We start from the raw sequence: 25,812 nt of genomic DNA, 5'->3' as shown, positions 1-25,812 counted from the left end.
TTGATGGGCAACAAGCATAAGAACAATGGGTTATATTTTGTGTGTGTGTGTGTAAGTGTGTGTGTGTGTTTATGAGCAATATGCACGTGCTAGCAGTATGTTTGTGTATATGTTTGCGCGTGCGAGTGTGTATGCTGCAGCCATTTCTACAGCGCCTAATGATAGCCTAGCACGGCGCGAATCAATCAGTATGCCCGTTCCTCTCAGCCAGCGCCCTTCCATTCACTCCCCTCTCTTATCGCCACATCGTATTTCCCAATTAAGGATTTATTCGATTGAAGTTTATTGGTGATGTCGCGATACTTCCAGCCAAGTCAGAACCTCGGCGGTTCCCTTGTTATCAGCAGTAGAACCCCAGACCCAAGAGCTTCAGTCAACAATCAGCATTTTCTTCATCCCATATTCTGTGCGGCTGATCTCTTTAATAGATTGAGAGCAACAAAGTTTCAATATTGTTGATCTATTCTCTTAACAGTTCGACTAAGTAGAGAAATGGGGAGGGGGGGGGGACTATGGACCTATGGCGAAAGGGACGCTGCGTCATCGTTATGAGAACCACTGCCCTGGAGCTGAAGCGTACCTAATGAGTAACTAAGGTTGACCACTTGAGCCAAAGGGCCCAGATAATTAGCATAACAGTCTTGTTGCTGGGTCACTGGATGGAGCCCCGGGGGTCACACGAAGCACGTTTAATCAAATCTAGAACAGGCTCGGACGTAGATCATCGAATGATAGAGAATATTTCATACATGCTTGACCAGGATAAACTGACCATTAAAAACATAGGTTATTGGTATGTATAAATATTTTGTCTAAAATGTGGCCCAATGATCCATGATTTTGTGGACAAAAAATTGGGGTGTGGTTTTAGAAAAAATAATTAGTTGATATTTTGTTTTAAAATAACCGATTCCATGCAGACACAAACGCAAACTTTTCTTATATTCTCTTATCTTATTTTATAAAATACAGACGTTACTTGAAAAAAAAAGATGACGATTACGTCTTACGCGTGTTCCTAGGTCAATCTTGTCATGCATGTTAAATAATGACATAAATTCTGCCAAGTCGTTGGTTTTCCCGGCTGGCTAAAGCAACCCATTCCATGCTCTAAAAGCACTAAGGAAGAAGGAGTATATGTCCTAGCATATGGAACGAGGAATGTGCCTTTAAATACACAAACACTCATAAGCACAGATATATTTTTATTTTCAAATAGATTTCCTTTAACAACACACACAATCGAACACACACACACACACACACTTGTAATACCTTTCTACGTTCGATTCACCACTATTTTCAATTCACTACTATTTTTAACTTACAACTATACTCAATTCTTTACTAAATTCAATTCACCACTACTTTCATTTCACCACAACTTAAAATTCAACTTTATTTAAATTAACAACCAAATTTCATTAACCACTATTTTCTATTCCTAATATTTTCAATTCACTACTATTTTCAATTTACCACTATTTTCGATTCACCGCTAAATTTAATTCACCACTATTTACAGTCTATACAAATTATAACAGTTTACGAGTCCTACGAGTCCTAATTCTGATTCTTGCTGCTCGCGTTATTAAAGTAAAGTTTTCCTTCCAGGCCTTAAGGGCGCAGGTGGTGTGAAGGTCATCTGTTTCCTTGGCCCATGGTTAACGAGGGTGTCATGTGGCTAGCACAACGCCCAGCCGCCTTTACTTTTCCCCAATGTACCTATTAGAGCTAGGTGGACTCAGAGGCGACCTAAGGATCCTGAAATCAAATGTCCCAGTCTTCACCGAGATTCAAACCCAGGACCCCTGGTTTCAAAGCTAAGTGCTTTACCACTCAGCCACCGCGCCTCCAAAATGAAAAACTGTATATAAGTTTTCTTTTCCCAAACTAAGATCGAGTACCCATTAGAGCTGGGTGAACCCGAAAGTAAAATTCTTAGTCTTCCCTAGGATTCAAACCCAGGGCCTTCGGTTCGGACGCAAAGCGCTTTGCCACTCAGCCACCGCGCTTCCCACGCTATTAAAATAGCAGATCAAAATAGGCCAATCTACGATTTAAAATAAAATCGAGAAAACGAGAAAAAAAAACAACATTTTCAAATATGTTATTATGGTGAGATAAAAAAAGGGACATAACAAGGATATTTTTTTTTCTGTACATATTTCAAACCGGAGTTACTGTTACTGTTCTAGACCACTTCTGTGCCCCATAAGTGATCTAGGAAGATGCATTAACGTGTTGATGCCCTTCCTAATATCCAGTGTCAAGTTTTCCCTCTGCTAAAAGTCTAATACAAATGAGAAAAGAATTCGCTGGGGGATGGAACAATTGGAAATCAAAATCTACGCTTCGTTCTGGATGACCTTGTGTATCTCTTGCCTGTTTAATTACTCGATCACGTAAACAGCTTGCAATTAATGTTATTGAATATTAATTATGCATCGATACGCATCTCAAGTCGGATAACAATAATGCTTAATAGCTGTGGCAGCTTGTGAGTTAAAGATTACGCCCTACGCACAGCGGCCTACACCAGCGTGACCACAGCTCATGCTTATACTGATCATTGCAGTGATGCTCAGACTACGGCATGCGGGCCAAAGTCGGTCTGTGAAAGTGTGCTGTCCTGCCTCTCCATACTTCTCCCACAGTGCCAAAGACGGCTCATAGGTTTCATTTCTTTGAGCTTTATGATGCCGTTACTTGAGGCGGCCCGTGACGCGGTGCTGTTGACGTTCGTTGACTTGTAACACCAAACTGCTGGTAGACAACTACACCGCTCTATGCGTATTATGTTTTTATTTATAAAAACTTGAAATTACTTGAACAACTTCTTTATGGACAAAACTAAATATAACTTTTATGACAATATAGAAACAAACTCAACTAGAGATGAAACAGACGTATAGTTTTTTAACGAATCTAACTCGATAAAACACGTCCGTAAACTCTGGCATCCTGGAGTCGTCTGCTGACCTACTTAACACAGCTTACGACAGCGCCGCTTATCTTGCATCATTCTACAAGACTAACATTAAATAAATGCTCTAACTAACAAACTCCCTAACTAAGTCCAGTTCCATGCCAACTAGGAAACACACATACATTCAATAACACAGGGATATGTCTATGTGTTCACCAGTGGTATTTGGTAATTTTAAGGGTTTGTGTCCAAAACTAAGAATACATACTCCCTTTCCATTTCAACTAGGAAACACACACACGCTCCATAACGTAGGGCAATGTATATGTGTGTCCACTGGTATTTGGTAATTTTAAAGGTGTGTTTTTAAGTCCAAAGCTGAGAACGCGTAGGAAAATCCTAAGCAACGGCTTTTGAAAAAGCCATGACGTCTTTATGACGTCTTCCATTCGCAAGCAAGGTGAAGACTTAGCCTGTCACTGACATGCATGCTGTGCTCACATCTATTGCTTTACTCCGATCTGAAGTTATGTAATGAAACGCTGGTCAGTTGTTTCTTACTTATTCCGGTGAGCCCCGAGGGGAGCATAGGGCGGCAATAACACCTCTCCACATAACTCGGTTCTGAGCAGCTTTCTTCATCTGCTTCCCAGTCATTCCAGTATCTTCAGCTTCTGTGATGACTGTGACCTCTTCCAGGTTTGCTTGGGTCTGCCGAGTTCCATCTTTCCTTGCGAATTCTAATCACATTCCTGCCTTGTAACATTATTAGCTGGTTTGCGCAGGGTGTGTCCTATCCAGCTCCACTTTCGCTTTTTGATATCCTCGGCTGTGTTTTGTTTTTATTTGGTTAATATTAAATGTTATTACTTACAAATTAAAACTGAAATATGAAGTTGTTTTTTTTTTAGGGGGGGGGGTATTAAAAAACAACTTTTCCAATGTAGCTAAATGTAAAATAAGCACATACAACTACAACATGATTTAATATGATTTTTGGATTCTGAATCTGTCAAATTTTCAGCTAAGTTGTCACAGCTCTGTTTGAAAGACTTTATTGAAAATTTGATTCTCTTTACACACGAGTCTTGATCCTGGCAGTGCCAGAGAATGACAAGACCAAGCTTTTTAACAAACTCCTTTTGCTCACCCACTCTTACACTGACTTAAGACTGCATTCTTAACAGTATTCCAATATGATCAAATAAAAACAACACCACGGGTTCGGTCACCGCAAAACGAAACTGTCAGGTCTAGAAAGTACTAGGGGCATATCCAGAAGATCGATGTTATTGAAACATCTCGTAAATTAATTTCGAAAGTTATTTTCAAAAATTAAACATCAATTTTGGCAATGCCCGAGATTGACTTTCTGTTTACGGTTATGTTAACAATAACAAGACTTCACACGTAGAGGAAATACGCAAACAGAAATGCACTTATATTTTTTTTTCCCTAGTCCAAACTGTTTGCACTTTGTCCAACTATCAGCCATGAAGAAAAAAAAAAGTTCGTTTGGATAGTTTTTTTTTTGTTTTTCTTTTATTTTATCTCTGACACCGTCTCTTCTCGGTACCAATTCAACGGTGGTAGATAGATGAACAGCATTTGTTATCTCAATCCGGGCAGAAAAGCAAACTGTCAAGGGTCCTAATAACGGTAATGCTGGAATCAATCATGTAATTCTGCTGGTGCGTGTAGGGGTAGAACTGGGAGGCGCCTTTTTTTTTTTTTTATTTCCATGACAATATTTTATATTTAGCAATGTCTCTATTTATAGATGCAATCTATATATATTGTTACGAATGAACAGTGACAGGTAGAGGTCACTATGTGTGACCCCGGCGAGATGACACAGCACCGAGTGTTATCTGAAATCTATGCATGTAAACAAAGACAGGATGGGACGTGCCTCACGTGTTGTTCCAGAGGACGAACAGATTTACGAAGGGGGGCATTGTGACAAATGAACAGTGACAGTTAGAGGTCACTACGTGTGACCTCGGCGAGATGACACTGCAGCAGGCATACTCTGGAATCGACATGTATAAACAACAACAGGATGTGATGTTTCCTCCCATGTTGTTCCAGAGGGTACTAGCAGTGTTTTTGCAACAATAGACAAGCGATTAGGGACTCTTTATAAACCAGAGATGTTCATGTGAAAAGGGTCAGTACAGTCGTCGATACTGTTCTCTACTGTGCGAGACAGTAGAAGAGAGTGGACTTGAGCCGTTACAGTCGATACAGTCGATGTAAGACGTATACGCTACATGTTACAGTGACGAATTGTTATAGTTATAATTCAATAAAGTTATTTAAAGCTGAAAGTTGAGTCGTCAAGTTCTTTGCAGTGTTTCTTTTATTTGTGTGCCTAGTACATTTAGCCAGAAAATCAGAAATACGTAACAATTGGTGTCAGAAGTGGGATGTTTTCTGGCTGAAATGTCTTCGAGGAAACTACTTAACCAGCTGTTGGTCAAAGAATTAAGGCAAGAACTTCGTGAGAGAGGTCTGCAGCTCAATGGTAACAAAGAAACACTAACAGAACGCCTAAGACAGGCCCTTATTGAGGAAGATCAAGATCCAGATGAATACATATTTGAATTAAACCCAGATATGACAGAGATCCTGAGTAACATGCAGGGCCAGATGGACTTAATGAAGGAGAGCCTCAAGAAAATAAACGCCATGAATGAAAACGTAAATGAACAGATGAGCTTTATGAACGAGAAGATTGACCAGAGAGTCAACACTGTGGAAAAAGAAATGGAAGAGATAAGGACTCATGTCCAAGAACAACTGAGTAAGGAACGGGGTACTAGAACAAAAACATTAGTGCCCGAAATCTCTGGGAAGATAAAGCCGCCTGTGTTTGATGGATCCATCTCATGGACTGTTTACAAAAGACAGTTTGAGGCAGCGGCCAAGGTTAATAACTGGAACACTGAAGAAGAGAAAGCGACTGCTCTGGTGTTAGCTTTAAGAGGGAAGGCAGCAGAACTGCTTCAGTCAATAACAAATCAACAAGATTACGCTGCCATTGTTAAGGCTATGGAGCTCCGTTACGGAGACGAACATTTACAAGAAGTTTATAGAGTTCAGTTGAAAACCCGACAACAACGCTCCGGTGAAACCTTGCAAGAGCTAGAGGCGGACATAGAACGTCTTGCTCATTTGGCATATCCAACAGCAGCACAAGACTTTCTGGACGTCATTATCACTGATGCATTCATTGATGCTATTCGAGATCCAGAACTGAAGAAGGCAATAAGAATCAGTGGTAAGCGCAAATCCAGCGAAGCTCTGGTCTACGCCCTCTCCTATGAAGCCGCCAAAGACGCCTCTAAGAATATCCATCATGGGCGTATGCTGGAAGTCCAAGAAGAAGATCTTACACAACTTCTCAGAAGGGTAACTGAAGTGCTAGAAGAACGCAGACCAAATAAGAAGCAAGAAGGACAGAATAGAACCAGTGTACGTTGTTGGAATTGTGGAGAACCTGGCCATCTACAAAGGAACTGCACGAGAAGATTTCCCCGACAAACAGAGTATCAGCACAGACCGGAGACAGATGCAAGGTCAGGTGCTCATGTCTACCAGGGAAACTAACTTTCGCCGGTTTTATGGGGCAAAAATCGGCGATCAAGAACATGACAGCCCCTGCAACTATAATTCCAGTCGCTGTGTTAGGGAAGAATAAAAGTCTGTACATCAATGGTAGAATTGGATCTCGAAATTACCGTTTTCTTCTAGATACTGGTGCCTCACGTTCAGTCATTCGTCCAGACATTGTCAAAAAGAACGAAATCAAGAGAGTGAACTCTTACTCCTTGAAGACGGCCAGTGGAGAGATGATGCCTATACATGGACTGACAAATATAAACTTTGAGCTCGGGCATCAGTCATTTATACATGAATTTCTGATCGCTAACATTACGGATGACTGTATTATTGGGCTCGATTTTATGCAGAAATGTGAATTCTCTCTGAACATCGGAGGTGGTACTTTGAAATGTGGTGATGTTGAGATTCCCTTGCTCGGGGATGAAGATGAAGAGAATGGTCAAATAAGAAGAATCCTTTTAACAGAAGATACAAGTTTGCCAGCTCAGTCTGAAGCAATTATCTGGGGAAAGTTAGAGCATGGTCAAACTGCAACGATGACGGCGATAGTGGAAGGCATTGAAAATGACAACAGCGGAATGGCAGTAGGAAAAACATTGGTCCTTGTCGGAAAAGATCAAAAGGTGCCCGTCAGAATCATGAACCTCGGCCTACAGGAGAGACATCTAGAGAAAGACAGCCCCATCGCAATATGTAATACTCTTGACCTGATAAGAAACTGTAATAATGATATCACGATCGTTAATTCCACCAAACCTTTCAATCCACAAATTACCAAGCTCCTGACAGAAATGAAAGTGAATTTATCAGATGAGCAGTTCAGCAAAGCGGAACAGTTGATCATTGAGTTTGAAGATATTCTGCCATCTGATGAAACAGACTGCGGACGGACAAACATGGTACAACATCGAATAGACACTGGAAACACCAGACCGATTCGACAGCCACCACGTCGCTTGCCGCTAGCAAAGCAACAAGAAGCTATGGACATGATAGAGGGCATGACGCAGCAAGGAATCATTGAGCCCTCAAATAGTCCTTGGTGTTCGCCTATTGTCTTAGTAAAGAAGAAGGATGGATCTATGCGATTTTGTGTAGATTACAGAGCTCTGAATGAAGTCACACATAAAGATAGTTATCCACTTCCTAGAATCGACGATACTTTGAACACGCTTGCAGGGTCCCAGGTATTTTCTACTCTCGACCTAAAGAGTGGGTATTGGCAAGTTGAAATGCATCCCAATGATAGAGAGAAAACCGCCTTCTCTGCTGGCAATGGCCTCTGGCAATTTACTGTGATGCCATTCGGTCTCTGCAACGCACCAGCCACCTTTGAACGATTGATGGAGAGGGTTTTACGAGGACTTCATTGGACTACATGCCTTGTTTACCTTGATGACATTATTGTCATTGGCAAAACGTTTGAAGAGCACCTTGCAAATCTGAAGGAAGTATTTCAACGGATAAGAAGTGCGGGAATGAGACTCAGCCCAAAGAAGTGTTCCTTATTCAGGAAAAACGTTAAGTACCTTGGTCACATTGTGTCAAATGACGGAGTCAGCACTGACCCTGACAAAGTTGAGGCAGTGAAACGATGGCCTACGCCAAGTAATATCCATGAGCTGAGAAGTTTCTTGGGACTCTGTACATACTACCGACGTTTCGTGCCAAATTTCTCAAACATCTGTAAGGTCCTTCATCAACTGACAGAGCAAAAGAGGCCATTTATTTGGACATCTGAATGTCAAGAAGCTTTCGAGAGGCTGAAAAACACACTATCCTCATCACCAGTATTGGCCTACCCCATTCCAGGGAAGACATTCATACTCGACACAGATGCAAGCAACACTGGAATAGGCGCAGTCTTGTCCCAAAAGGTGGATGAAACTGAACGAGTCATCGCATACTTCAGTCGAAGCCTATCGAGAGCTGAAAGGAACTATTGTGTGACGAGACGTGAATTGCTGGCTGCTGTGGATGCAATAAAACATTTCCACAAGTACCTATACGGGCAGAAATTTATCTTAAGGTCAGATCACGCAGCTCTGCAATGGTTGCTTTCGTTTAAGAGCCCTGAAGGTCAGGTGGCAAGGTGGATCGAACGTCTTCAAACCTATGAATTTGAAACTAAGCACCGAAAAGGGCAAATTCACCAAAATGCTGATGCACTGTCTCGACGACCCTGCAAAGCAGAATGTAAGCACTGCAAGAGGGCTGAAGAAAAGGAGGTAGCTGTCAATTGTCTTCGGCTCGGAGTAGATGTTTCCGGACCCTGGTGTGATAAAAGGATTCGAGAGGACCAAATGCAAGATGAAGATCTGGCTCCCATTCTTCTATGGAAAGAAGATGGACAACGGCCAGATTGGAAAGACATCTCTGAGAAGGGGGTAGCCACCAAGGCGTACTGGGCTCAGTGGGACTCGCTGACGTTAGTCAATGGTGTCATCAAAAGAGTTTGGGAATCTGCTGATGGAACATCCAATCGCCTTCAGCTGATGTTACCGAAGGTGAGAGTTGCTGAAGTACTGAAAGAGATGCATAATGGCGCTAGCGGATCTCATCTTGGTGTCAATAAGACTCTGGAAAAGGTTCGTCAGCGGTTCTACTGGTTCAGATATAGAGAGGATGTAGAGGAATGGTGTCGAAGGTGCGACATATGTGCGGCAGCAAAAGGCCCTCGACGCAAAACTAGGGGTCTTTTGCAACAGTATAATGTTGGTGTTCCATTCGAGAGGATCGCAATAGATGTAGCAGGCCCATTTCCTGAAACCAAGAAAGGAAACAAATACATCTTGGTAGTCATGGACTATTTCAGCAAATGGCCAGAAGCTTATGCCATACCAAATCAAGAAGCTATCACAGTGGCCGAAACACTCGTGGATAACTGGATCAGTCGCTTTGGTGTACCTAATGAGTTGCACTCTGACCAGGGCAGGAACTTCGAGTCCAAAGTTTTCCAGGAGATGTGCAAGACACTTGGCATCGAAAAGACTCACACGACAGCTCTCCATCCGCAATCTGATGGGATGGTGGAGCGATTCAACAGAACCCTAGAACAACATCTGTCTAAGGTTACTGATGACCGACAAGACGACTGGGACAGCCATATCCCCATGTTCCTCATGTCATACAGAGGATCCGTTCATAGCACCACAGGATATACCCCAGCGAAGATGTTATTTGGTCGTGAGCTTCGTCTACCATGTGACCTGTTATTTGGGATTCCGAGAGATACGCCAGTGTCTTCAACTGAATATGTCACCAATCTCCGAAGACGATTGGAGAATGCTCATGTATTGGCCCGCAGAAACATCAAGACCAACAGTGACCTGATGAAAACGAGGTATGACAAACGGGCCAATACGTCGGGGTTCCATGAGAATGATCTAGTGTGGCTCTATAACCCACAGAGACGAAAAGGCAGATCCCCGAAACTCCAAAGAGACTGGGAAGGTCCATACCGTGTCGTAAAAAGAATAAACGACGTGGTCTACCGGATACAGAAAAGTCCACGGTCCAAGCTGAAGGTTGTCCACGTTGACCGACTCCATCAGTACCGTGGTGAAATAGAATCTGTTCGGGACGAACAGATCTAAGAAGGGGGCAGTGTTACGAATGAACAGTGACAGGTAGAGGTCACTATGTGTGACCCCGGCGAGATGACACAGCACCGAGTGTTATCTGAAATCTATGCATGTAAACAAAGACAGGATGGGACGTGCCTCACGTGTTGTTCCAGAGGACGAACAGATTTACGAAGGGGGGCATTGTGACAAATGAACAGTGACAGTTAGAGGTCACTACGTGTGACCTCGGCGAGATGACACTGCAGCAGGCATACTCTGGAATCGACATGTATAAACAACAACAGGATGTGATGTTTCCTCCCATGTTGTTCCAGAGGGTACTAGCAGTGTTTTTGCAACAATAGACAAGCGATTAGGGACTCTTTATAAACCAGAGATGTTCATGTGAAAAGGGTCAGTACAGTCGTCGATACTGTTCTCTACTGTGCGAGACAGTAGAAGAGAGTGGACTTGAGCCGTTACAGTCGATACAGTCGATGTAAGACGTATACGCTACATGTTACAGTGACGAATTGTTATAGTTATAATTCAATAAAGTTATTTAAAGCTGAAAGTTGAGTCGTCAAGTTCTTTGCAGTGTTTCTTTTATTTGTGTGCCTAGTACATTTAGCCAGAAAATCAGAAATACGTAACAATATGCAGAGGAGGTAATTGTGCAATGTATTAAATTAGTTATCTGCCCATGCCGTCAGACGCATATAGGATATCCGAATCAAAATTGGTGTATGTTTACGGAGTAGGATTACATTAAAGGTCATCGGCCGTGAGAAACGGGATCACGGGTTTTAGATTGGAATAGCTCCATTTGAAACATTGGAAGTAGGATAAGAACAAGAAATATTTAAATTAGGCGAGTGATGGTTCCTGACCGAGTGGTGTGAAGCTCAGAAAACAAAAATCTACATTTATTTAACAGATGTATTCGTTTAATGTCCGTTTTTATCCCGTGTTAACAAAAGAAAAACTCTTTTTAAATTTATTATCCGAAAAAGAGAATATTTAATTTCCATTAGCAACCTCCCTTAGAAACAAAACGTGAATATAAAGGGAAATACATTATTTCCATCGCAAAGATGTCTAATGATATGTTGGTAATCTGGACATTGTAAGATGCTTATAGGCATAAGGCAATTAACTCGTAAGCAGCATTACAGTCCGGAACCTGGAGTTACAACAGTTACCGGAAGTGGGAACTACTTGCGAACGTAAGAAAATAGGATGTTTATTTACATGACATGAATCAATCATGAAGATAATTGGTGAACGTAATGTACACAGATCACAACCAGGGGCGGACTGGGTATCAAAATCGGCCCGGGCATTACCATATAAACCGCCCTACAAATGGCATGTCATATCATGGGCGTAGCCAGGATTTTTTCGGTAGTGGAATTTTTTACCCCCCCCTTCTGCAATATATATATATATATATATATATGCCTATCTGTGTCTTGCTGCTGTCAATCAATTTCTTTAAAGTTGTCTGCATAAAAAAAATAATTTTTCTTTGGTCACGACCAGACCGGCCCATTTGGAACCGGCCCACCGGGCATTTGCCCGTTTGCCCATATAGCCAGTCCTCCCTTGATCACAACTATATATATATATATCTATATACTTTATTAACTTTGCAACTTCTCTTGCAATATGGTCACATCATTAAGTGAACTACTCGACTTCACAAAACTCACTTCCTTAACTTGCTAAAGACTAACGTAATTGTTATGTGACTTCCAGCTTGATCAGAAAAGTGACTTGCTACAACAGGTTTACCTTATCAAGTCATTTCACCAACTGTTCTTTGAGAATTAACTAAACTCTCTATATAAACTACAGTTTATCAAGTCATTTCACCAACTGTTCTTTGAGAATTAACTCATCTTCCTACAACTACTTGCTACCACTAACTGACCAAACTCTCAATCTCTCTAAACTAACAATAAAAAAGCATTTATAAAAACAAAAGGGGGGGGGGAATGACCTGAATTCGAACTCATGGCTCAAGACTTCTAAGGCTTCTCAAGCCAACACGGTAACCACTCTGCTATTGAAGTGCTTACGAACATGGAAGATTGTAGAGTTATCTATTGTTTCTATAGTCTCGACCCTTTTTTCAGGTTTGTGTTCGCTAACACTCAGAAGACGACATATAAAAGGGACTAATTCAACTTCGGTCAATTACGATTTATTTCCCTTGTTCGAGATACCAAAAAAAAAAATTTAACCAATTGGCTAATTTCTTTATTAATTCTTGTGTTGTCTGGTAAAAGAAATAATTGTGCAAAATTTCAGCTTGATCCGAGATTGGGTGTGGAAGGGACCAACTGTAGTAACTTTTAACTAGACAGACAGGCACAGTGAGATGATATAAGCTTGCTAATAAGTTAACAGTTGAGCCTGTGACAATAGACTTGTCCAGTTTTTATATAACTGTGTTCGAAAGAAGGTTTTTGAATTTCTTCATAGCAATGGCGGGAAGCGTGGTCGAGAGGCTAAGTACGCTGGAACTTGGCTAGGATACTTATGAAGGCGGTTCGAAACCCGACTCTAGCAGAGTTGTGTTTACTGAGCGCCTAAAGGCAGCATGGAAAACCTTCTCTATAGCAGTTAGCTAAGCGTTTAGGTCACTCTACCAAACATCCATTTAGTATGTTTAGGTCACTCTACCAAACATCCATTTAGTATGTTTAGGTCACTCTGCCTAACATTCATTAAGTATGTTTAGGTCATTCTACCAAATATCCATTTAGTATGTTTAGGTCACTCTGCCAAACATTCATTAAGTATGTTTAGGTCACTATACCAAACATCCATTTAGTATGTTTAGGTCAATCTACCAAACATCCATTAAGTATGTTTAGGTCACTCTTCCAAACATCCATTAAGTATGTTTAGGTCACTCTACCAAACATCCATTAAGTATACATAAGGGTAGATCACAAAGCCTAATGAACTGCCAATCAGCCATTATGTGCGAGTTAATTCAGGGGACTGTTTAAAGCACTGACACCTGGTGGATATCATCCACATTTTAAAACTTTCCGAACCATAAACAATGTAACCACAAACAAGAGATTACAGGATCAGTGCAGCGATCGGACCCAAAGTGATCTGCTAACTACTGTTAAACAAAGCAAACTAAACCTCTATAGCCACATATCACAAGATCATCAAGGCTAGCAAAAACATTCCTTCAAAGAACATTACCAGGAAAAAAAAAAGAATACAGGCAGACATAGATAGGAGTTTATGAGATTCTTTTCATTTCAATTCAACCTACATTATTGTAGAGGCCACGCCTTCTCTGTCAAAGATTCTTTTCATTTTGAATCCAATCTACACTTTTCTGGGGGATACGCCTTCCTCGAAGATTCTTTTCATTTGAATGAAATCTTATTTATAAAACCCTTCCTACAAAATAAAAAAAAAAAAACTATTAAAAAAAGATACAAAAGTGTAAACCTAATCCCCCCCCCCCCCCATTTTCCAATGAAAAAAAGGTTTTTAAAAAAAAGGGGGGGGGATAGAGGGCAGAGTATAACAGGCTTATCCTGTCTCCCTTGCCTCTTTAGTTCAATCAAACCCTTGATTCAAAAGAGTTCCAGTGACCCGCTGGCCAAAGACTTGTAAAAACAATGAAGACATCAAAATGTTTCGAACAGCTGGGAGTCGGAGCTCGGAACAAGGGAACTGATTTGTTTCCTTTTCATTTCAGCTAGACTTTCGGGCCCAGGGAGAGAATGTAAAAACAGGTTTATAGAAATAAAAAGGGTCCTCCCCCCCCCCACAAGCATTTTTTTAATCATCACCATGTCACAAAATTTTATAGTCGACTCCACCTTGAAACAGATGAACATTCTGTAGACAATTATCGCTTAAAGGTTGAGATTTTGTGTTCCAGATTTAAAGATGATTACATCTTGGCACAAACGTCCCGTAGAAGGGCGCAGGATGGCGGCAGGCAGGGACCACCGGAACGGGTAGTAAAGTAATGTTCCCCTTTCAGACCTTGTGGTCTATAGGGCAGATGATGTAAAGGTCATCTGTTTCTGTGGCCTACGGTTAACGAGGGTGTCATGTGGCCAGCACAACGCAACGACCAATCGCCTTTACTTTTTCCCAACTAATGCCAGGTACCCATTAGAGCTGGGTAGACTCAGAGGCTCCCAAAGATCCCGAAATTAAAAATCCCAGTCTTCACCAGGATTCGAACCCCGGTCCCTGGTTCGGAAGCCAAGCGCTTTACCGCTCAACCACCGCGCCTCCACCGGAACGGGAGTACATACCAAACGACCAGGCAGCCAGCCTGTTTGATTGTTACATACATGTTTAACTTATTGATAACGAAAGACTATATACTTAATGTTTCCCCAGCGGCCCCAAACATGCTTGTCAGTTTTGGATTTGTCTCAATTCTATGACAGCACGACCTAAAATTTGTAAAATTTCATTTGAATACTTTTTGTTACGTAATAAATTTTCAGACCCCCCTTTGTAACAAATCGTATGAAATGTGTATATCCCCTCCCCCTTAAGCCATTACGTAATATCCGATTGTTCCCCTTGGGTGGACTAGAGGCGCCCTAACGAAACCAGAATATAAAATCCAAGTCATCACCAGGATTTGAACACGGGACCTCCTTTTCGGAAGCCAAGCGCTTTACAACTCAGCCACCGCGCTTCACAATAAGAACAATAACCTCTACGTTATTGAGAAATATAGTTGTAAGTGTGGAGTTCTTCTCCTTAGATAAGCTATGTTATTTTTTTTTATTATTATTATTTTTTTATTTTGCGTGTTTCTTGACTTGTTTTTCGTAACTGGTGATTTGTTGGTTATTTTTTCTCTCTCTTTATGGAATGTTTTATTGTTTGTGGTCCTTATTCCTATCTACACTGTATTCATCCCATAATTTGTTTGGATCGATGAGTAGAGTTGCGAAGCATCTAATCTTCCACTTCTATCACTTCTCAATCCATTCCCTCCCCCCCCCCCCACCCTCTCTATTCCAATCTCTCCTCCCATTAGTCTTGGCTAAAGCAGTTTCCGGTGACGACACAAAGGCTTTCCGCCGATACTATTTCTCATTCCGTTTTTGGTATTTTTTCGGAGCGCGGCGCAATCCCCGTCCCGCGGTCTTTACCCCCCACCCTTCACTTTTCCTTGAACGCCACCGCTGAGACAGCAGGTCAATCCAAAGTCCAAAACAATGGTGCCCCCCCCCCGAAGGTCAAGAGGCTATCTTGTCTATTTAGGGCTCCCACGGGCGGAGATAAATGAATTATTTAAAACCTTATAGACGTCCAACGAACTGCGGTAAAGGGAAAGAAGGACAAACGACAATTTTACACCGTACGACATTCTTCCCGCATTAACGGGTTGATTAAGCCGAGTTTCCGCCACTTTAGTCAATTTATAACCATTGTTGGGGATTTAGTTTGTATGCTCTTAGATCTCTCATTTTTTATTGAATGTAGCTCAAAAAAAAACAACCTTTTACACACTAGTTCTGCCACTAAAACTCTGTATTGTAGCAATTATTATCTCTCTTTTTTTTTTCCTACCAAGACAAAGTTTAAAAATCTTTGCTCGCAAAAACATTGTATTTACTTTAAATACTATAAAGTTTATTTTTAAATATTGCAGTTCAGTAGTGCACAACTTTTTTTTCGGCCCAACGGTCTTTGAAAATTTCATATAAATTTTACGATCTGCATCATTTGGGGGAGGGGGGGACGTTCGCTTCTAATTGTGTGCAGAAATCTTGATCTAGAAGCGTCTTCGCCCCACTGACCTGAATATGGAAAGTGGGCGGTACTTTTGTAATCACTGAGTATGCTTTTTTTTCGGCCTTTGGGAGGGTCACATAGATGGATAAGTTCCTAAATCTGAATTTTTTTATAAATCTACTTATTTACTTCTAGTGGATCGAGATGAGCAAAAGATTTTAAAATGTCACTAACAGAATTTCAAGAAAAAGTGACAACAAAAGACAACATAAGGTTTGGTTAGGGAGAAAGACAGTGCAATAGTAAATGGAGCTTTTATATGCCAATTCCTAAAAAAAATGGGTTCTAAAAAAAGTGACATAGGCCCTAATGGGTGTGGCCGGGGGGGGGGGGGGGTTAATGGTAAAAGGGTTAAAAAAATAAATAAGGGAATTAAATGATAAAAATAGGAGCGTATGTTTAGGTGGTAACGAAATACCTACACTGTAATCATAACAACAAATAAAAAGCTTATATTAACTCTGTCTGTCTGGTACAAATTTTGAACACGTTATTACTCCAGCTTCCCGTTCTAGCATCAAGTTGAAAATTCGCCACAATTTTCAATGTTCCTTACAACTTACCTACTTAGACTTAGGTCCTCCCGCGCCGTTCGGCGCAATGGGCGGCTAGCTGTCTCCATAAAGATCTGTCACTGGCAATGTCTGAAGCCTCCTCCCACCTGGTGTCCACTGTTCTGAGGTCCTCCATGAAGGTATGTCGCAAAGTATTACGAGGACGTCCCTGTTTGCGCTTTCCTCGTATTGGCCTCCATGTCATCGCAACTCTTGGCGTGCGTATTTCATTTTGACGTAGAACATGTCCCGCAAACCTCATGCGACGCTCTGTCACAACCTTACTAAGTGTTCGACTCCCAGTTTGGCATAGGATTTCCTTACAAAAAAATGAAAAAAAAAAAAAAAAAAAAATTAAGGTAAATATTTTATGTAAAACGGTGTTGCGACACAGTTACTACAGTTACGGCATGGGTGGCCAACCGTGACACACGGTCAAGTGTGTGTGTGTCGTCAACAGTGAGAAAGAAACCATCTAGTGGACTCGTTTGGGTTGAATGTGAACCTTCTGTACATCTATTGTTATTAAATTCTTTGCAAATAAAGACTTAAAGGAACTTGTACTTGCATCACCACAAAAGGAAATACATCTTACAGTATTGAGATACATGTGTAAATATCGTGTTATTCCTCTTATATATATATATATATGCAGTGCTTTTTTTTTGTGACGGATCCCCCCGTTAGCCCTAAGGTCCAGTCTCTTTTCTGGACCTGTGCGGGAAGAATGCTTGGGATGTGCTGTCTGCATCGTTAGCTATTACTTTTAACCGTTTTTTTTAGTATCTTTTTTTTTTTTGATCGCAGGAAACGGTAAAAGGTCAGATCCCAGCCTGAACACAGAAAACAACATTCCCACAAGTCTTCTCCTTCGTAGAGTTCTGGAATCAGATCCACAGCAAATCAATCAGCTATTAGGGGTAAGTATTCCTTTTGGAGGATTTTAGGCCTAGGTACAGTCGGATCAGGATAATTTGACCAAAGGTCAATAGGACCAGCCGCTTTTTCCTATTGATTCCTTTAAGAACCGAAATAAGTTTTTTTTTATTATATACATGTTATATCATTCGCTTATTCGGGCAGAAATTTCATTTAATTGGATCAAAAAAAAAAAGGGCGAAAAAAAAAAGCCAAGAGTCGCCATTTTGAGCGGGTAAAAAGTAGGTCAACTTTGTGTTGGAACTCTGATTTGTAACTGCGTGATGCGCACTGACTCGTTTCTGCAGAAGTTGTGCACTGTTAGGAGCTGGAGTTGAATGTTGAGATTATAGAGACAGAGACAACGGAATTCCCTCTAAGTTGAGGGACTTGAGAAGAAGCTGCGCTAGAGACACTGTTTGGTTATGGAAGATTTTTAATGGGACACAGGAAATCTGAGGAAAGGTGGCAGTTAAACAGGATAGAACAGGATACGATCGCTGAGCTCAGAACGGGGCAATGCCCAGCCGGAGCTTATTTTGCAAAGTTCAAGGCGAACGTTGTCGACACTGCCAGCTGGACGAAGTAACCATTTGTTTTTAGAGTGCGCGATACTACACCCTCAAAAAAATGGCCCTTAGAGTGAAAAAGAAACTGGTATGGATGGCGAGTTAGCTTTGTACGGGGAAAGGGAAACTCGACAACGAACTGCTGCTTTTCTTGTCCGTGGTATTAGAGAAAAGAGTTCTCAACACGGTGCGGCGAGACTCACGCGGCTATGCTCTGTGTTTGTGACGTTTTTCAAAATAAAGATTTGTCCTCGCTGGGAATTGTTGCTAGAACTGCCAAGTAACTTATGCCTGAATTGGTGAGAAGACTCATCTAGGCTTTGATCAGCTATTTCATCCACAAGGGAAATAAAGGCTATTCTATTACAGCTTTAGACCAGGGGTAGCCAACCTATGACACAAGCGCCAAAAGTGGCGCATTTCACCCCGAGGAAAAAAACAAGAATAAGAATGCATGATCGCAAAAATTAATAAATAAATTAATTAATAATAACTGATTTCTAGAAAGAAAAAGAGGAGAGAATTATGAGAAAATTGTGATTTTTGTTTTATTCTGAAGTGCGTTAGAGAAAAGGATCTCTGAAAGTTTTCTGAAACTGAAAAAATATTGTACTTGATTACCTAGAACAGAAAGATGTGCAGTCCGAGAGAAATAGGTCGCATGTGTCATGGAAAATGGATGAATTTAGCATTTTTAGTTGATGGTACTAGACATCTTAATGGCCTAAACCTAACACTCCATGGCAATGAGCAAGGAAACGTTGCTTTCTAGCTCTGTAAATGATATCAGTGATTCAAACTAAAGCTAAAACTGTTTATCTTTCAATTAAAGAAAACAAAGGAATGGATATGAGTTGATTCCCACGTTTTAAAACAACAATATTGAACCTGAAGAGGTCAATTCTATAAAAAATAAACCAGAGTCGTCTAAATAATTTTGAAGAGGAAGACTGCATGCGCACATTTATAAATCACATTTCCAATTACTGAACGAAATATTTTGAAGATTCCTTTTAAACTAAACTTATTAATCTTAAAATAAATTTAGTTCTAAAATTAGAATTCAATAAACTGTCCCTAATAGCAAACGCAAATGAATGTATTAATTTTCGAGGATCATAGCCATGTTCATATTTTCCAGAATTAAGAAAATTCGCCCTTTGTTATGCCTTTCAGATACCGGTGAGTGCACCAATATATACAGATATACTGTTCATGTTAGACAGCTTTAAGATTTCTGTGTCTGGTATGTGGTCGGACCAACGCACCTTATGGATACTCCTTAGACAGAAAGGAGTTTAACTTTTTTGGTGTGGCGGGAATATAGGGTCCAGGACTCTGATGCATATAAGTGACTGGAGAACTACAGCACTGTAGACTTTCAGTTTTGTGGATATGCTGAGTCCTCTCCGTTGCCACACTTGTCCGTGAAGTCTGCCAAAAGCAGCACTGGCACGAGCATCATCTAGGTTGGCGCTTGCTGATATTGTGCTTCCCAGATAGACAAACTTTTTGACATTTGCTAATTTCTGGTCATCTATAAGAATGTCTGGTTCTGTGACAGATTTATTTGAAGGAAATTGGTGCAGCACTTCTGTCATTTTTACATTTATGGTGACACCAAAATTTTGCAGGCGTTAGCGAAGAGAGACGGTCTCTTTTGAAGGTCTTCTTCGTTTGAGGCATTTAGGGCAACGTCATCTGCGAATAGCAGGTCTTTGATGCAGTCGTAGTTTGCTTTAGTCCTTGCCTTGAGTCTTTGAGCGTTAAATAAACTTGCATCAGTGCGAAATCGTAAACCAACTCCAATGCTTTCTGTGCGAAAGGCATCTTTCAGCATAGATGTGAACATTATGCTGAAAGCGTTGGAGTCAGCACACAGCCCTGCTTCACGCCGAGGCAGGAAAAAGCTTGGAGTAGTCTCTGTTGTCTTGGACTCTTGCTTGCATGTCATCATGGAATAGGCGCACCATTTTTATGAATTGATCCGGGCAGCCGAATTTGGACATGATTTGCCACAGGCCTTCACGACTGACATTATCAAAAGCTTTTGTCAAATCTATGAATGCAGTATAGAAGATTTGAATTTTGTTCTTTACATTTCTCTTGGAGTTGGCAGACTGCAAAGATCATGTCAGTCGTGCCTCTACCCTGCCTGAAGCCGCATTGACTTTCCGGAAGTAGGCCAGTATCTAGATAGTGTTGTAGTCTGTTTAATAGTACCCTACCCAGAATCCTGCCAGCAATGCATAGGAGGGATATGCGACAGTAAAAAGGTCCCGACATTGATGGGCGGGACCTGTAGTCCGCATGCCAGACAATCGCTTTCCCAAACGACTTCTGTACCGGGAGTTGTGTACAGGAAGGCGCTCCCAGGGAGGTCAAAACAAGCGCTACAAAGACACCCTCTAGAGCTCCTTCAAGAAATGCGATATCGACATTCACGGAAGCACTAGCTCTCGATCGCTCCTCATGGCGTGAAGCTGTGAGTCTCGGAGTCACAAGATTTGAGGCAAGAAGAGTGGCCAGGGTGAAAGAGCGCCGAACCAACAAAAAGCTGAGAGAAGAAGCAGGCCTATCTGCAACTGACCAAACCCACCCATGCCACGTATGCGGCCGGCTTTTTAAAGCGAACATTGGACTTTACAGTAATCTTCGAGTCCATAGGAAATGAGAAATGTGTTCATCTTCGATCTCGAAGGAGGAGCTATATACAGATATGTACAAATTAAAATACTTTAAAGGACTGAAAATTGTAAAATTTTTAGTGGCGCATCTGAAATAGAAGGAAAAAAATGGCGCCTGAAATCAAAAGACTTGCAACCAATGCTTTATTTAATATACATAGATTTTTAGCTTGCGTTTTTTTGTTTTACGATATTTAGCAGGTCCTCATGGGGTCCAATCGCTGCAGTAACCCTGAGAGACAGGGATTTTAAATCTATTGATTTGAATTCATTAATTTTTCTAGATATTATAAAATCGTACTTTTGTTTCAGAATCTAATTGCATCAAATCGATAACCAAATTTATTAAAAGACTCGATATTGCTTTAAATGGATCAACTAAAAATAGTAGAAATAAAATGACAAACTGGCAACTAAAATCGAAAAATTGTGTTTGCGAAAGATTGCATTATTCCAACAACGAGCAGAGTTAATTAATTGAAAGATTGACAAGAGTCGAGTCAACAAAAGAGTAATTACGTAATTTAATTAGAACACAGGAAGTTAATCTGTTGAATGGTCAATGTTCCTGGTTTTAAGTCTCTGCTTGTGTTTCTAACAGGAGCGGAGCAGACCGGAGCTCTACGAAGAGAACCAGCTGACGTCATTGGAAGAGCCGAGTTACAGAAGTGTGGCAGAAGGCGAGATCAGCCAATCGCCGAACGGGAATAAAGTTGACCTTGAAACGATGAGACGGTACCTTGAGGCTTTTGTAAGTACTTTTGCTAATTTAGTGTTGAGAACTTTGGTCTTCTAGATAAATAAAGGCTTTTGTAATTTCAATTTGGTCTAAGAGAACTTGAGGCTTCTAGGTAATGTGGGATGCGTGGTCGATAGGCTAAGTATTCTTGAACTTGGCTTGACTTGGCTAACTATGAAGGAGGCTCGAGGTTCGACACTCGACTCGAGCAGAGTTGTGTTTACTGAGCGCCTAAAGGCAGCACGGAAAGCCTTCTCTCAGATACCCCCTCTCCCCCCCCCCCTGTTCACAAATGAGATCTGAGCATGAAAGTAGCGCTATATAAAAGCTATTATTAATAATGAAAGATTTTGTGAGTAGAGTCTAAGACTAATTTAGTGATGACTTTGGTCTCCCTGATAAAAAAAAATATACTCCTATTGAGGCTTCTGTACGTACCTGGACATAATGTTTAAGAGTTGAGGGCTTCTAGATAACATCAGAGCTATATGTGAGCCACAAAGTATGCTTGACAATGCATGCACTTTGAATATATACTTATCAGAACTGGCTTAAGGTGTATTACCAAAACAATAGCGCCAAATGGTAATGATACCTAAATACTAATGTCTGACCAGCCTGCTTTGCACAGGAGTGTCAGGGGAGATAATCCATTTCGTTTCCTCGTTTGATTTTTTAAACGGATAATCCTGTAACATATAATTGAATTATTAAAGCTTTCGAAAAAAAAAAGGTAGGAACCTCCACAAGAATCCTCTCCCAGGGAGTCCACATACTTACACCCTTCATTGTCTTGTTGTGAAGCGTATACTATCAATTAGTGGCACCTAGTATAGTATCATCTACCCTCCTTCTTCCTTATCATCTCAAATCTGAACACATCAGTATCAAACATGTAAGTCGATTACACTGGTATTTGTAACCAAAGGGGAGTAACCAGAAATTTAGAATTTTAAAACAAGTTTGGATCATTCTCTCCCTTACCAGTATTTAACCTCCGATGCTATTTTGAAGGGAAATTTCGCGCTATTTTGTCGGGTCACCCCCAATGTGTCATACGCTGTCTGCCACTAAAGAAGCTGCAGTTGTACTCTAGATCAGTGATACACAAAATAAGGCCTCCAGGCCAGATCCGTCCCGCCGAAACGTCGGTACAAAGTGTAGAAAATCCCCCTCCCCCCAAAAAAAAGGTTTGAAAAATCTATTTTCACCTACGTTGGGGCCCTCACTTTTTCTCTGGTGTGTTGGTACTATGACGTTTAATAATTGTGTGTTTATGAAATTGGAAATATAGAATCTGCCTGTAAAAGTGAACGGATCTTTATCTTTTTTTCGGAACATGATAATAAGCCAATATGTTTGTTATTTAATGATCGTGTGGCTTCAAAAACAATATATAAACGGCATTATAACACAAATGAGACGGCATATTTTATTTGAGCCTCAAATTAAAGATTGTTAAACTACGTCTAGAGATTGGAGGATCTATGGAAAAATTCACCAAAAAGAGACAGGAAAATGAGTCGGTGATAAAGCTAGCGAAAATGTTGCTCTTAATTTGAGTCATTTTTTGACCCGTAAAAAAAAAGATAAGCTTTAATATCCCATTCCCTTAGCCCTAATGTAAGTACTAGATCCACAGGTTCTTATGGTAGTACCTATTTGTATGGTATTGTTTAGGAGTGAACAATTTCATATCAATTTTTAAAACCTGTTTTAAAAACGGTGCTTATCTTGGGTGATATTACATTAGTTACTCAGAATCTATCGTTACTATACACAATTGCGTGAGATACTCTCCTAAAATGCGACTTTTGTGCCTCTGCTATCTAGCATGTTGACAAAGAGTCCTATTCGCAACGTTCAATCACTTCCATATATCTCATTATATCTAGGCTTATTTCCCCTTAGCTTAGTACATTTTCCTTATAAAATATAATTAATTAATTACATAACTCATTGTTTAAGGTTTTTTATTTTAATTGTTTTATGTGTTGTCATCCTCAATGAATAATTGTGCAAAGTTTCAACTTGACCCGACAATGGGAGAAATAACGTGGACAAGATGTTGACACACGAGGTGAGCAAAATATAAGCGAGGTAAAAAGACGAATAGAATGGCGTAGTCGGAGACGTATGATGATTCCGTTTTCAAAAAAAAATATTTAAAAATTCAGTCGATCTTGTTTCAGACGGTATTAGCAAAAAATGAAAGTTGATACCTAGGAAAATAGACGTTTCTTTTTAGCATTATTTTTTAAACTTGATCAATATAAACTTATCCAATTATTCAATATTAAATTATGACTACATCTATATTGCGAATACAAGTCATTGTATTTTGCCGCTTACAAAACAATTTTACCCCCTTCTTCCCACCTTGTCAAAAGGTCACGCCCCTCCAACCCCTCCAACCCAATGTTGTTGACGGCCGTTGACTTGTATCACCAAACAGCTGGTAGACAACTAAAACCGCTGTAGGCGTATTTTATCTTAACTTATAAAACTTTAAAAAAAAATTAAATAACTAATTTATCAACAGTATTAAATATAGCTTTTATTACCAAATGTAAATTTCCACTAGAGATTAAATGCAATAAATATAGTAGACTCGAGTCATAATATATAATGGTATTCTGAATAAACTCACTACAATAACACGTCTTTGCAGTCTGGCATTCTAGAGTCGTCTGTCCTATTTAAGACCGATGACGACATCGCCGTTTATCTTACATCATTCAGAACAAATCGCTAACCTTCTTTCTACTGTGACACCGTCACCTTAGAAACACACACACACACACTCCGTAACACCCGGGTGCGCATAACAGGTTAGGAAACTCTGACTTTATCATAGATATCATTATTGTTTCATTTTTGCCAATCTTTAGTGGGAAGCGTGGTCGAGAGGCTAAGTGAGTTTGAACTTGGCTTGTCTTGGCTACCTAGAAGGGGGCTCGAGGTTCGACACCCTAAAGGTAGCACGGAAAACCAACTCCTAGATACCCCCTCCCCTCCACCGGTCCACAAATGAGATTGACCCGACGAAAGCGCTCTGAGCATGCTATAAGCATGAAAGTAGCGCTATATAAAAGCTATAATAATAATAATCTTATACATTCTTTTTTCTCTCTTCCTCAGAGACTTCAACGCGCCATTCGCGAGAGCAGCGAAGACTTCCAGTGATCTCAGGTGGCCAAGGGGGAGGTCATTTCAGGAGCGCCATTCGCAGTTACTGTTCTTTGTTTTCTTGTTCATTCCTCGGGCAAGGGAGTACTGAGGAATTCGTATTGGCCCAATGAAGTCACGTGACCCTATTCCACTGTCAAACAAATAAACTTTTTTTTTTCTTCATGAAACTATTTTAGAGTTGTTGTTTTTTGTTGTTGTTGTTTTTGTTGTTGTTTTTGGTCTGTACACAATATAGAAATATGTGTACAGTGATGTTATACAAAAGTAGTTTATTAGCTATAAAACTATGTTATATATGGATCAAATAACTAAAATGTTATTTAATCTTGGTTAGGCCGTTAATAGAATATGCATCCTCCGTTTGGGACCCATCAACTCAAGAAAACATTAAGAAACTGGAACAGACACAAAATAGAGCGGTGAGATTCATGGCAAACAGATATTCACATTTGACTAGAGTAACACCTTTAGTAAAATCACTAGATTTAAAAAGCCTTCAGGACAGAAGACTCAAAAGTAAACTAGCAATTATACATAAAACACTGAACCATAATCTTCAAATACAAAAACAAAATTTAATAAAATACTCTTAAAGACACAAAGATAAAGGCACATTCCTCGTCCCATATGCTAGGACAAATTTCTACAAATGCTCCTTCTTTCCTAGTGCTATTAGAGCATGGAATGGGTTGCCTGAGCTAGCCAGGAAAACCAGTGACTTGGCAGAATTTAAGTCATTGGTTAATATGCATGACTAAATGCATGACGCGTAGGACGTAATCATCTTCTTTTTTGAAGTAACGTCTGTATTATATAAGATAAGATAAGAATTTACTGGAGAGACTTGAAAAATTTTGCAATTTTTAAGGAGGTCGTTTTGAGCATCTGAGAGATTAAATTGTTCGCTAACATGTAAGACGAATTTCCCGCTATTCTAGTGTCGAATTTTCAACAACAAACAAAATAGTCTACGTAGGCCTAATACCTGTAAACGTCTTTAAGGCAACCCTGAATTTATAACTTTTTAAAAAATAGCAACATAATGCATTCTGTATGCGAATTTTGAGATCTAATTATTATTATTATTTGGTTTTATTGGTTTGATTAGAAAGTTTGTTTGTAATATATGTTGCATAAATTCGTCTTTATTATAAAGTTTACAAAAATAATTTTATTGTGTATTAAAAGATGCATTTCAAAATAGTATGAACAAATACAAC

General features: G+C 40.2%; 1 protein-coding gene across 1 annotated transcript in view; it reads left to right on the top strand.

Annotated features, from left to right (window-relative positions):
* LOC106056435 (uncharacterized) overlaps positions 1-24,762 on the top strand; it is a 107,058-nt gene extending 82,296 nt beyond the window's left edge. The window contains exons 4-6 of the mRNA XM_056033700.1: positions 17,295-17,407; positions 21,263-21,412; positions 24,542-24,762. Of these exons, the coding sequence (XP_055889675.1) occupies positions 17,295-17,407; positions 21,263-21,412; positions 24,542-24,586 (308 nt within the window). The 3' untranslated portion in view covers positions 24,587-24,762. The remainder of the gene's footprint in view (positions 1-17,294; positions 17,408-21,262; positions 21,413-24,541) is intronic.
* The last annotated feature ends 1,050 nt before the right edge of the window (positions 24,763-25,812 follow it).

Source organism: Biomphalaria glabrata, chromosome 6, assembly GCF_947242115.1.
Source record: "Biomphalaria glabrata chromosome 6, xgBioGlab47.1, whole genome shotgun sequence".
Lineage (NCBI taxonomy): Eukaryota > Metazoa > Mollusca > Gastropoda > Planorbidae > Biomphalaria > Biomphalaria glabrata.
This window is presented reverse-complemented; position numbering and strand designations above follow the sequence as displayed.